This window comes from Cervus elaphus, chromosome 9 (assembly GCF_910594005.1).
Source record: "Cervus elaphus chromosome 9, mCerEla1.1, whole genome shotgun sequence".
Classification (NCBI taxonomy): domain Eukaryota; kingdom Metazoa; phylum Chordata; class Mammalia; order Artiodactyla; family Cervidae; genus Cervus; species Cervus elaphus.
The window spans coordinates 40,107,004-40,122,726 of record NC_057823.1 but is presented as its reverse complement, the minus strand read 5'-3'; the positions used below and the strand labels follow the sequence as shown (position 1 = coordinate 40,122,726).

At 41.2% G+C, this 15,723-nt stretch overlaps 1 protein-coding gene across 1 annotated transcript; it reads right to left on the bottom strand.

Annotated features, from left to right (window-relative positions):
• Positions 1 to 1,222: 1,222 nt before the first annotated feature.
• On the bottom strand, positions 1,223 to 1,969 carry LOC122700936 (peptidyl-prolyl cis-trans isomerase H-like). The gene has a single exon (XM_043913960.1). It carries the CDS (start codon positions 1,964 to 1,966, stop codon positions 1,433 to 1,435), a length of 534 nt encoding a protein of 177 aa, XP_043769895.1. The 5' UTR covers positions 1,967 to 1,969; the 3' UTR covers positions 1,223 to 1,432.
• Between the last annotated feature and the right edge of the window lie 13,754 nt (positions 1,970 to 15,723).

The window sequence follows — 15,723 nt, the reverse complement described above, 5'->3', positions numbered from 1 at the left end:
AGGGCACAATACAACATGAATTCTCTTAACCTTCCTGACCTCATCACCTACTGTGTTAGCCTCCAACCCCTACATTCCTGTCCCACTTACCCTGTTCTGGAATGCACTTCCGCCATATACCATCATGGCTCAGTCTCATTTCTGTGTGCCCCTCCACATACACTTCATATCCTCCTTTACAGCTCTCTTTATTTTTTCTCCCTAAAACACTGTCAGATATAGCATGTACTTCTCTTTTTATCTTGTTTGTTTCCCCACTAGAAGGCAAGCCCCAAGAAAGGAGGAATTTTGTCTCTTTTGTTCTCAGCTGAATCTCCGCCACTTTGAAATAAAGCCTGAATCCTCATAGGTGCATACAAAATATTTGTTGAATAAATGAAACTTTTGATATAAAGTTATTTCAGTCTTATTTATTCAGATGTTTGTTGAGAATTTTCTATGAGCTAGATGTTTTGGGGCATTGGAATACAGTGGTGAACAAGACACACAGGAGGGACTTCCCTGGTGGTTCAGTGGTTAAGACTGCACTCCTAATGCAGGGGGCTCAGGTTCAATCCCTGGTCAGGGAACCAGATCCCACATGCTGCAACTAAAGAACCACCATGCTGCAATGAATATCTAATATCCCACGTGCCACAACTAAGACCTGATACAGCCAAACAAATAAATTATTAAAAAAAAAAAGACAAGGAATTTCTAGTAGAGTGTTTTTTATTCTAGTGAAGGAGAGTGTAATAAGTCAACAGGTAGAGAAAATAAAGCAGGAATATATATTGGGTGAATGATAGGAGAGGAACATTAGTTAGGGTGGTAAGAGAAAGCCTCTGAAGAAATGACATTTGGCTTAAGACCTGACTGAGGAGAATGGAATGTCCATGCAAAGAGCTGGGGAAGAGTGATCCAGGCAGAGGAAACAGTAGGTGCAAAGGCCCTGAGGCAGGAGTAAGCTTGCTGTTTAGGAGGACAAGAAAATGGACAGTATGACTGTAGTCCAGTGAACAAGGATGACAGTGATATCAAAGGAGGAGGAGGAGGAAGTACAGGAGAAGAGATTTTTGTTGCCTGAGATCACACAACTCATAAGTTACTTACTTAAGTCTGTGGATTTTGAATTCTAGCTCTGTGCCAGGTCTCATGCCAGGCTTTGGAGCTTCCAGTGCAAGAGAGGACTAATGTTTGTGCAGAGCTTTGTAGTTTATGAAGCACCTTTAACATTAAAAAAATCAATAACTTTATTTACAGTTGACTTAAACACAAAATCTTCGGTTCTGAATCTGTGATGCTTCCAAGCTCTCTTGGTCAAATGGGGCAGCAGCCAGCAGGGAAACCAGCACAGGGGCCAATCCAAGTTATCTTATTCAAGAGCATCACATCGAGCAAGGGAAGGCCTGCAGTGGCAGAGGTAGAGGGTCTGATTCAGTCTCCCTTTGGACTAAATCTCCCCACACTGTGAGATCACCACAGGCAGCTTGGTCATATTGTTGGGGCCTGTGGGAACATTCTCAATCTTTCTCATCACCAAAAGTGCATCAGTGATTTTTCCAAACACCATGAGCTTCCCATCTAGCCAATCACACTTACAGCAGGTGATGAAAAACTGGCAGCCATTTGTACTGGGACCACTGTTTGCCATGGAAAGCAGGCCTGGAGCTGAGTGTCTAGGCTTAAAATTTTCATCTGCAAACAGCCCCCAGTAGATACTGGTGACTCCAGTACCATCTCCATTAACAAAATCTCCACCCTGAATCATGAAATCTTTTATGACCCTGTGGAAGGCGCTCCCTTTGTATCCTATTGGAACCCCATCTTTTCTGAATTCTTCTTTGTAGAACTGCCTAAAATTCTCAGCAGTCTTAGGCACAACGTCTGCAAAGAGCTCAGTCTTCATGCGGCCAACTTCCTGGCTGCCAATGCTGTCATCAAAGAATACCATGGGATTGATAGAACTTGAATTTGCCACCGCCATGGCTCACGCCAGAAGCAGATGAAGCATCTTTAACATTTAAGCGTCAGGGTGGTTCTCTTATGATAGATTCTTATTTGTCAATAAAGGCAGAGAGGTAAAGATTTTATCAGGGTCACACAGCTGATTAATGACAGAGCCTAGTCACTCTTGTACTTGAACATACCAGTCCTCAGACTGCAAATCCATGTCTTTTTGCCAATAACAGATGACCTAAAAACCGATGACTATATGTTACTTATTTATCTTAAAGAGTATTTCTAGATACTTATATTTGCATTTTGTTGCTTGCTAAGTCGCTTTAGTCATGTCCAACTCTGCAACCCTTTGGACTGTAGCCCACCAGGCTCCTCTGTCCATGGGATTCTCCAGGCAAGAATACTGGAGTGGTTTGCCATCTCCATCTCCAGGGCATCTGAATTATTCAGCCAGAAATACTGAGGGATAGAGAGTATCTCTGTTTAAGTCCCAGAACTCAAGCATATATAATTTAAAAAACAACAGTGGAGCAAATCTTGAGAATGGGATAGTTAAGATGCTTTAGGTTTTTGAAAAAGAATCCCCAGTTCCTCATTGTCAATCCAATTAGATACTCAAAATAATTTCCATTTATTCTCCAATGAATGCTGTCACGATTTGTCTCCTGTGTTGTTACTGACGCAGAGTCCTGAGCCACAGCACTATCTGAACAGCCATGTCACCGGTTTGCATCTTTGTCTCTGTGTAAATGCCTCTAATATTGGTCTAGGCCTGGACTCCTTATTGGGACTCAGTAGTCTAGGTAATGCCTTGTGTTTGTGGGGCTGACTTTTTTATTTCTTCCCTGTGGGAAATGAGAACCACTTCTCTGCATATCCTACGGTGTACTGTTGCTATGGGAGAAGAACAATCGCAAGGAAATGGCTTTGCCAAGGGACAGGAATTGACCACAGTTCAGCAAATTAGTTGGATAAACACTGATTGTGTGCATTCTTGGGCATGCGAACCCACACTACAGAGCTTTTTAGTAAAATATGGTTCATGCTCTCAGAGAGATTAGACTCTGGAGATGAAAGTATCTACTATATACATAATATCTGAGAGTATATGTTAACTGCTATAATGGAAGTGTCAAATGTTTTGATTGTGCCCAGTACTTAATTTATAGAGGTGGCTGAGTTATGACACAGGAGTCCAATGCCACTGAAAGTTTTATTATGCAGAGTTCCCAAGAGGCGCATGCAGGGACCTAAGCCTGAAAGTTGGCCAGGAGGCAGAAGGTGTGTGTAGAAAGCTTTGCCCAGAGACTTTATTATGGTTTCCACAAGAAGGAATGGGTGAGGCAAAGAAAGAGATTGAGTTGGCTACTCTGAAAATTTCTTTTCCTTTTTTTTTTTAAAGAATGTTGTTATTTTAAAATATTTATTTATTTTTATTTTTGGCTGTATTGGGTCTTCATTGTGTGTGGGCTTCCTCTAGCTGTGGTGCATGAGCTCAGTAGCTGGAGCACACGGGCTTAGTTGCCCTGTGGCACATGTGATCCTCTCCCACCTGGGATTGAACCCATGTCTCCTGCATTGGCAGGTGGATTCTTAACCACTGGACCACCAGGGAAGTCCCAGTTTGAATAACCTCAACAGGGCTCTGGGCCATATGGGTGATCCCTAGTTTTCTGGTACCTGGCCCTGGGTGATTTAGGGCAGTGAGAATATTGGTTTGGTGCATGAGAGTCCATAAAGGAGGTGGTTAGGCATACTGGTTTGGATTGGTTGGTTTGCACAAAAAAGTGTGATTGAAGGCAAGTTGTTTTCTATCTCTATAATTAGCGAACCCTGAGAGGGACAGTTCCATCCTGGTCTACAAGGCCCAAGACATTTGTGAAAGGTCGGGGCATGCCCCCGGGAAAAGTGCTGCAAGGCAAATTCCGGAGGCTGGCTAAACTTCCAGGGGCTGGCCCCCTGCAGCCTGGTCCAATCAGGTACCAACATAGAGCCCTCGGACACTGACCACCGCTGTAGCCCGCGCTTTCTTCCTTATATGAAAAGACCTGGCTTGGACACCGACCCTGGCTATAAAACCCCTCCCCACCCCTCATACCTCGCAGACTCCCTTTGTCTCCTCACTCACCAGCCCCTGGGAGTTCTGCCCAAGAGCGACGCTTAATAAAGGCCTTTACCACCGGTCCTTAGAGGCGGCTTTTTTCCTCCCGCGGCGTTTTTCCTAACAATTTGAAGCATTAATAAAATAAAACAGAAAAAAACAAAAACAAAATACATGTCTAGTGTGGATAGGGTGGAACAATGAAGCCACAGTTGAGGGGATCATGATGGTTTCTGGGCTACCCTATATGAGGCAAACACATCTCTAGCTGTTAGAAGTGGCCATAGATTAGTTGTTTGTTTGTTTTTTTTAAACAGGATATGACCAAGTGTTATCTCAAACCTGAAAAATTAATCTAAAAAACATTATGGGTGTTCCTGAGGGAAATGGTGGAAAAGCCACACTCTGGGAATGATCTTTGCTACAATCCTAGTCTATTTCTCAGGCTGGGTCATTTTTATTAGTGTCTTCAGGGAAGCAGTGTCTTCAGCAGATGCCAAATTTTAATTCAGTGACTTTCCAAGGACAGATTGAGGGTATACTGGAGTTTGCTGATCCCAGATTGGGATTTCCGGAGGATTTTGAGAGGAGGAAGATTAGACTGGTTTCAAGTAGAGCTGCTCAACTTTTTCAGTGTCATAGGCCACTTAGAAAATGAGCATGTCTGTATGGCAAGTTAGAGTAAACAGATAAGACTGCTTCTTCTCATTACCCTTGTGGCAGCCTAGGGATTCTAACTATTTTAAGCTCTACCAAGTCACCCTTGGGGAGGAAGAGGTGGATAGTCAGAGCCATATGAGGGGCAGTGGATGGTCATGATATTTTGGACCTAGATGATATCTGAGGCAAGCCGCTGGGGATTAACCTCAATAATCTCTGAGGAAAAAAACAAACAGGCAGTCATTTAAAGCTGTGAGGTTCTCAGCTTGACGTCAACTGCTCCATTCTGCTCCCATGACTTATGTGACCTTAGGTAAATTGTTTCACATTTGTAAGTCGGCTTCTTCATCTGTAAATGAAAAAATGATAACCATTTTAAATGGTGGTTGTGAAGATTAACAAAAATAATCTCAAACTACCTAGCACATTGCCTGGCACATAATACATAGTAGTTGTTACCGGTTTATTCCAAGACCCACATTTTCCTGTAATTTAACAAATTGATACTACACTCTAGTCTCCATCTCGGTAAAGACTGTATCACTTTAATCCTGCTTTTCTAGAGCCAGTTTTAGATCCTATAATTCTGAGAACCAGTTTCAATTAATAGTCTGTACATTTGATTGTGGGTCAGAGTGATATAGTCTAGTTAGTGTATCTAATGAAATCTAGAATGGCTTAGAATGATCAATGAAGTTCTGTCATCTCTACCAAAGGATTTTCAAGAAATCAGTACAGATCTTGAACTGGCATAGTAGTTTTAGTCACATCAAATCAGCAGGCTTTATTTAGAGCCTACTACATTATGTGCCAGTGTCTTAGTTCATCTGGGCTGTTATAACATACTATGATAGATTGAGCAGTTTAAATGACAAGCATTTATTTCTTATAGTTCTGGAGGCTGGAATGTCCAAGACTGAAGTGCTGGCAGAGCTGGTGTCAGGTGGGGGCCTTCTTCCTGGTTCATAGATAGTCTGTCCTCACATGGCAGACAGGGTGAGGGAGCTTTCTAGGATCTCTTTTATAAGGGCACTAATCCCATTAATAAGGGTACCATCCTCATCACCTATTCACCTCCCAAAGGGCCCACCTCCAAGTACCATAACAGGGATATTAGGATTCCAACATCATAATTTTGGAAGGACATAAACAGTCTGTTTCAGTTAGGCATTGTACTCTACCCCCTCACTGACAAAACTTTTGTCTCCCCATTGCTTTCAGGACAGAGTTAAAATGTCCCACTGTGGTGTAAGAGGTTCATTATAGTCTGACTCTTTCCCTCTCCACTTCCTTCTTCTGGTATTTTCCCAAGCATCTTGTTCAGTTCAGTCATTCTGTTGTGTCTAACTCTGCGACTCCATGGACTGCAGCACACCAGGCCTCCCTGTCCATCACCAACTCCTGGAGCATACTCAAACTCATGTCCATTAAGTCGGTGATGCCATCCAACCATCTCATCCTCTGTCGTCCCCTTCTCATCATGCCTTCAATCTTTCCCAGCATCAGGGAGGGTCTTTTCCAGTGAGCCAGTTCTTCACATCAGGTAGCCTAAGTATTGGAGCTTCAGCCTCAGCATCAGTCCTTCCAATGAATATTCAGGACTGATTTCCTTTAGGATGGACTGATTGGATCTTCTTGCAGTCCAAGAGACTCTCAAGAGTCTTCTCCAACACCACAGGTCAAAAGCATCTGTTCTTCGGCACTCAGCTTTCTTTATAGTCCAACTCTCACATCCATACAAGACTACTGGAAAAACCATAGCTTTGACTAGATGGACCTTTGTTGGCAAAGTAATGTCTCTGCTTTTTAATATTCTGTCTAGGTTGGTCATAGCTTTTCTTCCAAGGAGCAAGCGTCTTTTAATTTCATGGCTGCAGTCACAATCTGCAGTGATTTGAAACCCCAGAAAATAAAGTCTGTCACTATTTCCCAATCTATATGCCATGAAGTGATGGGACCGGATGCCATGATCTTAGTTTTCTGACTGTTGAGTTTTTTTTTTTAAACTGATTGACATTTTAATAAAAATTTACAATCATCTCCATGGAGTATATAAAATTTTGCCTTTTGCTTTTCTTACTTATATTCAATTCACATTTTCAGTAAGCTGGTCAGAAAGGACTTAACGTCTTATTCTGGTATGAATTATGGCACAACCCCTACTTGTGTATGTCTGTATTCAAACATTAATAGGCCTGAATCCAAAAATGCACAAATATGAGTCCCATCATGCCTTCAGATCTGTATTCAATCTCCTGTCAATCTGTATGACCATAATGTATGTACATTATCAATGATTTGTAGATCTGTAACTATATGCATGTATGTCTGTATATGTGAAGGAACTTTCCAGGTGGCTCTGACTGTTGAGTTTTAAGCCAACTTTTTCACTCTCCTCTTTCACTTTCATCAAGAAACTCTTCAGTTCTCCATCGCTTTCTGTCATAAGGGTGGTGTCATCTGCATATCTGAGGTTATTGATATTTCTCCTGGCAATCTTGATTCCAGCTTGTGCTTCATTCAGCCCAGTGTTTCTCATGATGTATTCTGCATAGAAGTTAAGTAAGCAGGGTGACAATATACAGCCTTGACGTACTTCTTTCCCCATTTGGAACCAGTCTGTTGTTCCATGTCCAGTTCTAACTGTTGCTTCCTGACATGCATACACATTTCTCAAGAGGCAGCGCAGGTGGTCTGGTGTTCCCATCTCTTGAAGAATTTTCCACAGTTTATTGTGGTCCACACAGCCAAAGGCTTTGGCATAGTCAATTAAGCAGAAATAGATGTTTTTCTGGAACTCTCTTGCTTTTTTGATGATCCAACGGATCTTGGCAATTTGATCTCTGGTTCCTCTGCTTTTTCTCAAACCAACTTGAGTTTCTTGGTTTATATACTGTTGAAGCCTGGCTTGGAGAATTTTGACCATTGCTTTATTAGTGTGTGAGATGTGTGCAATTGTGCGGTAGTTCGAGCATTCTTTGGCATTGCCTTTCTTTGGGATTGGAATGAAAGCTGACCTTTTCCAGTCCTGTGGCCATTGATGGCATATTGAGTGCAGCATCATGTTTTAGGATTTGAAATAGCTCAACTGGAATTCCATCACCTCCACCAGCTTTGTTCGTAGTGATGCTTCCTAAGGAGACCCACTTGACTTCTCATTCCAGGGTGTCTGGCCCTAGGTGAGTGATCACACCATCATGATTATCTGGGTCATGAAGATCTTTTCTATATAGTTCTTCTGTGTATTCTTGGCACCTACATACCATTTCTGTCCTTTATTGTGCCCATCTTTGCATGAAATGTTCCCTTTGTGTCTCTAATGTTCTTGAAGAGATCTTTTGTCTTTCCTATACTATTGTTTTCCTCTATTTCTTTTCACTGATCACTGAGGAAGGCTTTCTTATCTCTCCTTGCTATTCTTTGGAACTCTGCATTCAAATGGGTATACCTTTCCTTTTCTCCTTTGCTTTTCACTTCTCTTCTTTTCACAGCTATTTGTAAGGCCTCCTCAGACAGCCATTTTGCTTTTTTGCATTTCTTTTTCTTGGGGATGGTCTTGATCCCTGTCTCCTGTACAATGTCACGAACCTCCATCCATAGTTCTTCAGGCATTGTGTCTATCAGATCTAATCCCTTGAATCTATTTGTCACTTCCACTGTATAATCGTAAGGAATTTGATTTAGGTCATATCTGAATGGTCTAGTGGTTTTCCCTACTTTCTTCAATTTAAGTCTAACCCTAACCCTAAGTACCTTGTGCTCCACCCATATTGAAAGGACTTCCCCACTGTGGTTTGTTACCCAACTAGGGCATCTTTTCATACCTATTTACCTTTGCAAATACTGTTCCTACTGGCTTTAATGCTCTTTCACCACATTACTTTATCCATTTGACATGTTTCTTGAAGTTTCACCTCAAATATCAGACGCAGTATTACTAACTATGCAGAAAAAAGTTGATGTAGCAGGCCTGAGACTGTTGTTCTCTGAAAGTCCTGCTTTCAAGGTTGGCCTTTGGCTAGCATCTGGGAATTTGGATTTTAGGAGGGTTTCTAACTACCCTAACATATAGCAGTGGATCACTGAGCCTAAACTGTGCTAGGAATATGGTTTATGCTAAACACCTGCTTTCCTTTTAGGAGTCTGAAATTTTCGTACATGCTCGGCAGAGTGCCTACATGACTAACCTCTGATAAAAACCATGGATTCCTAGGCTCAGGCGTGTTCCTCTGGTAGACAGCACCTCACAGGTGGGGCTATAATTTCATCCTGGAGAAATTGATTATGTCCTGTGTGACTCTACTGGGAAGGGACTCTTGGATGTTTATGCCTGGTTTCCTTTGGACTTTGCCGCGTGCCCGCTTTCCCTTTGTTGATTATTTTTCGTCTTTTGGCTAAAATATATCATAGCTATGAGTACAGTTATATACTGAGTCCTCTGAGGTCTTCTAGTGAATCACTGAACCTGGGGACTCCTGACACACCTACTAGATGAAATTCTCCTTAATGTCTCCTCTCTTCCAGGAAGAAGTAAACAACTCATTTTCTGCATGCTCCTATAACATTTTCTACTGCCTTTTTCATTATTTACAAATATTTTGTTATCATATTTAATACATATAAAATATTACATATAAATTATAAAGAGTGAAAATATAATGAACACTCATGAAGTCACCATCCAGTCTGAACTAGGATGTTATCTGTCTCCCCACCTCTTCCTAACTGTCATTTTGAATTTTGTATTTATAATTTCCTTGCTTTAAACAAGTTGCATATATGCTTAGACAACATTTTGTTTAATTTTGTTTGCATTTGAGCTTCATAAGCATATCATACTGCTTGTATTTTTTTCTGTGATTGTCCTTTCTCATTTAACATTAAATTTCTAGTATCTATGTTGTTGCAAGCAACTATGTTTTATTCATAATCACTGGGGGACAATATTTTATTGTGTGTATATACCATAATTGCTTATCTGTTCTACTACTGATGGACATTTGAGATGTTTCCAGTTTTTGCTCTTCAGCAGCGCTACTATTAACATTCTTATAATTAATTCTTGGGGCATTTGGGCAGGAGCTTCATAGGATCCACACCTAGGAGCTGAATTGTCAGGTGATAGGGTATGTGAGGAGAAGGCAATGGCACCCCACTCCAGTACTCTTGTCTGGAAAATCCCATGGACGGAGGAGCCTGGTAGGCTGCAGACCGTGGGGTCGTGAAGAATCAGATACGACTGAGAGACTTCACTTTCACTTTTCACTTTCATGAGAAGGAAATGGCAACCCACTCCAGTATTCTTGCCTGGAGAATCCCAGGGACAGGGAAGCCTGGTGGGCTGCCGTCTATGGGGTCGCACAGAGTCGGACACGACTGAAGCGACTTAGCAGCAGCAGCAGCAGCAGAGTATGTGAATGATATACTTTATAAGCTAACACCAAATTGCTTTCTAAAGTGATTGAATCAATGTATATTCTCATCAGCAAAGTATAAGGGTTTCCACTGATTTTCATTCTCTATAGCACTTGGTACTAGCTAACTTCTTTATCTCTTGCCAATCTAATTGATGTAAATGATATTAAAAGTATGTTAGACCTTTTCATTCTATTCTTTATTTCTCCCTCCTTTTTTAATTCATTAAACATTTATTAAGCATTCTCCATGAACTAGATGGCTTCCCAGGGGTTAAAATCCCTCCTGCCAATGCAGGAGACATAAAGAAATGCAGGTTTGATCCTTGGGTCGGGAAGATTCTCTTGGAGGAGGGCATGGCAACCCAGTCCAGTATTCTTGCCTGGAGAATCCCTTGGCCAGAGGAACCTGGTGGGCCACAGTTCATGGGGTCACAAAGAGTTAGACACAACTGAAGTGACTTAGAATGCAACCATAAACTAGATATTTTTTAGGTACTAGGGAATTTAATGTCTGTTTTCTTTATATGCTTTTTTTTGGCTGCACCACATAGTTTGTGGAATCTTAGGTCTCTGACCAGGGATTGAACCCTGGGCCCTGGCACTAAGAATGCTGAGTTCTAACCACTGGACTGCCAGAGAATTCCCAATGTCTTTTATTCTAATTTACATTAAAAAAAATTAGCAGCGATCGGTTTCTTTTAAATTAATTAATTAATTACTTTTTGGTTGCGCTGGGTCTTTGCTGCTGTGCACGGGCTTTCTCTAGTTGCCTTAAGTGGAGGCTACCATCTAGCTGAGGTGCATGAACTTCTCATGCTGGAGGCGTCTTTTTCTGAGGAGCACAGGCTCTAGGGCATGCAAGCTTTAGTAGCTGTGGTAAAGAGGCTCAGTAGTTGTGGCTCACGTGCTTCGTTGCCCTGCAGCATGTGGAATTTTCTCAGATCAGAGATCCAACCTGTGTCCCCTGCATTGGCACGTGGATTCCTAACCACTGAACTAGCAGGGAAGTCCCTCTAATTTACATTTTTATATACAACTTACTTAAAGTGTATAAATATAAATCTTGAATGAATTTTATATATAAATACATCTGTAAACCCACTGCCTATATTAAGATATAGAACATTCAGAGTCTCAGAATGCTCACTGTCTCTTCTTACCCAAAAGAAATTATCTTCAACTCTATTTCTGTAGATTCGTTTTGCCTGATCTTGAGCTTTGTATAAATGAGTTGCTTAATTTCCATATATTTGGGGCTCCTTTTGATTTCATGTTAATTTATTATTTAATTCATTGTGATCAGAGAACATACCGTGTAAAACTTCAGTCTTTTGAAGTCTCTTGAGATTTGTTTTATGGGCCAGCATATTGGTCTATTTGGTGAACATTTCATTTGTATTTAAAAAGAATGTATTTTGAAGTTGATGGGTATAGTATTGTATTATTATTTAGTTATGCCAATGTAGTTGATAGTAGGTTCAGATCTTCTGTATCCTTACTGATACTTTACTAGTTCTGTCAATTACTGAGACATGTGTGTTCGAGTCTCCAGCAATGATTGTGGGTTTGTCTACTTTTTGGTTCTGTTATTTTTTGTTTCATATATTTTATTTCTAAAGATATAATTAGAAACTTGTATTTTCAGCTATACAAACACTTTTATCAGTGTGAACTTATCTGAAAGCTTATTTTGCCCTATAATAATTTAGCTAATTTCTTCTGTTTGTATTTGTATGGCACATCTTTTTTGATCCTGTTTTTTTGTGTTCTTTTAATCTTGATGACCTTATATTTAAAGTGTGTCACTTGTAAATAGCATATAGTTGTATTTTTAAAATCCAGTCTGATAATCTTTATTTTTTATTTAGAGTATTTTACTTCATTTCCATTTAATTTTGTTATGATATAGTGGGTTTATTTCTATTTGGCTATTTATTTTATTTGTTCTATCTGTTCTTTGTTCCTTCATTTTTTCTCTTTTTTGGCCTTCTTTTGTATTGAACAATGACTTTAAAAAAATCTATATATTTATTTTTGGCTGTGCTGGATCTTCGCTGCCGCGTGGGCTTTTCTCTAGCTGGGATGAGCGGGAGCTACTCTAGTTGCAGTGCTCGGGCTTCTCACTGCGGTGGGTTCTTTTGTTGAAGAGCACAAGCTCCAGGGCTCATGGGCTCAGCAGTTGTGGTACACTGGCCCAGTTGCCCCAGGCACGTGGGATCTTCCTGGACCAGGGATCGAATCTGTGTCTCCTGCATTGGCAGGCAGATTCTTTACTGTTGAGCCACCAGGGAAGCCCTGAACAATGATTTTTATCATTCCACTTTTTAGTCTTTATTTTCGTTAGCATTTAACTATTTAGATATTTGATTATTATTTGATTACTTTTTTAGTGGTGTGAACTGTGGTGCTGGAGAAGACTCTTGAGAGTCCCTGGGACAGCAAGGAGATAAAATCAGTCAATTCTAAAAGACATCAACCCTGACTATTCATTGGGAGGACTGATGCTGAAGTTGAAGCTCCAATACCTGGGCCACCTGATGTGAAGAGCTGACTCATTAGAAAAGACCCTGATGCTGGGAAAGATTGAAGGCAAAAGAAGGAGGGGACAGCAGAGGTTGGATGACATTGCTGACTCAATGGACATGAGTTTGAGCAAACTCCGAGAGATAGTGAAGGACAGAGAAGCCTGGCATACTGCAGTCCATGGGGTAGCAAAGAGTCGGACATGACTTAGTGACTGAACAACAACATCTGGGGATTATAATAAACATTCTTAGCTCACCATAATTTACCCTAAATTAGTATTTTTCACACTTCTTGAATAATGCTAGAGAATTAAAATAGCTTAATGCTAACAATTTTTGCTTTTTATGCTATTGTTTTATAACTAATTAATCAATTAGTTAATTTTTGGTTACACCCCACAACATGGGGAACTTCCCTGCCCAGGAATCCAATCTGTGCCCCTTCATGGAAAGTGTGGAGTCTTAACCACTGGACGACCAGGGAAGTCCTTTATGTTTCAAAAATATATATAATTATTGAGCTGCCAACAATCAGCTTTTCTTTAAAAAAAAAAAAGTTTATTTATTTATTTTGGAGAAAGAAATGGCCACCCACTCCAGTATTCTTGTTTGGGAAATCCTGCGGGCAGAGGAGCCTGGTGGGCTACAGTCGATGGGGTCGCAAAGAGTTTTTCATGACTGAAGCAATTCAGCACGGCAGCACACTACTAGAATCTGGGTCAGACAGACTCTTGTTTGCTGTAGCCTTAGTACCTTGTATTATTCTTCCCTGGTGGTTCAGAGGGTAAAGAATCTGCCTGCAATGCAGGAGACCTGGGTTCAATCCCTGGGTCAGGAAGATCTCCTGGAGAAGGGAAAGGCTACACACTTCAGTATTCTTGCCTGGAGAGTTCCATGGACAGAGGAGTACTAGGGCACATAGTTGGCTTTCAGTTTTTATTGACTGACTGATGGAAGAAGCACCCAAGTGTCTTGAATGGAGAATCAGGGAGGAGATGTCGATTTTGAGCTTTGGAGGGTGATTACAAATTCTTTATCGGAAGGAGAGAAAGTTAGTTTTAGATAATGGGAAAACTGTATAACAGACAGTAAGGCATGTATGTGTGACCCTAGGAAATGGAAGCTGGAGTCTAGTCTGGAGACTGATAGGAGCTAGACGTAGAAAGTTATGCTGAGAATACTTTGAGAGAGCTGTGCTTGTTCTGTGGGCAGTGATGAGATTAAATATTTTTATGCAGAAAAATGATAGGATTGGGTTTTAAACATAAAGCTGGTGATAGTGCGTAAGCTATTGCAATATGGCACCTGGTCCCATCACTTCAGGGCAAATAGAAGGGAAAAAGGGGAAGCAGTGAAAGATTTTATTTTCTTGGGCTCCCAAATCACTGTGAACAGTGACTGCAGTCATGAAATTAAGACACTTACTCCTTGGAAAGCTGTGAAAAACCTAGACATCATATTAAAAAGCAGAGACATCACTTTGCCAACCAAGGTCTCTAAAAAATATAGTCAAAGCTAGAAGGAAATGGCAACCCACTCCAGCATTCTTGCCTCGAAAATCCCGCGGATGGAGGAGCCTAGTAGGCTGCAGTCCACGGGGTCGCAAAGAGTCGGACACAACTGAGTGACTTCACTTTACTTCACTTCATGGTTTTTCCAGTAGTCATATACTGATGTGAGAGCTGGACCGTAAAGAAGGCTGAGCACCAAAGAACTGATGCTTTTGAACTGTGGTGTTGGAGAAGACTCTTGAGAGTCCCTTGGACAGCAAGGAGATCAAACCAGTCAATCCTAAAGGAAATCAGTTCTGAATATTCATTGGAAGGACTGATGCTGACACTCCAATGGTTTGACCACCTGATGTGAAGAGCCAACTTACTGAAAAGACTCTGATGTAGGGATAGATTAAGGGCAGGAGGAGAAAGGGGTGACAGAGAATGAGATGGTGAGATAGCATCACCGACTCAATGGATGTGAATCTGAGCAAACTTCAGGAGATAATGAAGAACAGGGGAGCTTGATGTGCTGCAGTCTATGGGGTCACAAAGAGTTGGACATGACTTAATGACTGAAAAACAACATGATATGAGAGGGACCTGAACCAAGGCAGAGGCAAAGGAGGGGGTGGATCAAAATGCCTTTCTGAATTCAAGAGTCCATGACCCATAGAATGTGCCCAGGAGGGTGGTCCAAGAGGCTTCTAGATGGAGGGAATACGCACAATAGATAGTATGTAAAGCCATTAACAGAGATAAGGAATATATTAGGTATGCAGGTTTAGAGACAAAGACAGTGAATTTTTGTTTTTTCCCCCAACTTTGTTATTCTGGTAAAATACACAGAACATAAAATGGTTCCTACTGTAACCATTAAATAATGTATTTTTATTTGTTTATTTTGGCAGCTCCATGAGGTTTGGGGGGATCTTAGTTTCCCAACTAGGGATCAAACCTAGGCCCTTGGCAGTGAACCATTGAGTCCTAACTACTAGACTGCCAGAGAATTCCCCTATTTTAACCTTTTAAAAAAATGTTTGATTATTTATTTGGCTGCATAGGGTCAGAGGGAAAGAATCTGCATACAATGCAGGAGACCTGGGTTCAATTTCTGGGTCTGGAAGATCCCCTGAAGAAGGGAATGGCAGCCCACTCCAGTATTCTTGCCTGGAGAATCCCATGGACAGAGGAGCCTGGCAGGCTATAGTCCAGAGGGTAGCAAAGAGTTGGACACAACCGAGCGACTAACATAGGGTCTCAGTTGCGGCACATGGAAACTTTGCTGTGGCATGCAGGCTCCTTGTTGTGGCTCAGGGATGCTAGAATGTGTGCAGAGGCTCAGAAGTTGAGGTTCACAGTCTTAGTCCCCCTGCTGTATGTGGGATCTTAGTTCCTTGACCAAGAATTAAACCTAAGTCCCCTGCATTGGAAGGTGGATTCTTAACCATTGGACTACTAGGGAGGTTCCCTTAACCATTTTTAAGTGTCCAGTTCAGTGGTATTGTGTACATTCATACTGTGTAATCATTACCACCATCACTTCCAGATCTGTTTTTTCATCTTGTAAAATGAAAACCCATTTA

Coding starts and splice junctions, on each gene's coding strand:
- LOC122700936 (XM_043913960.1), bottom strand. CDS start 1,966: ATGGCGGTGGCAAATTCAAGTTCTATCAATCCCATGGTATTCTTTGAT.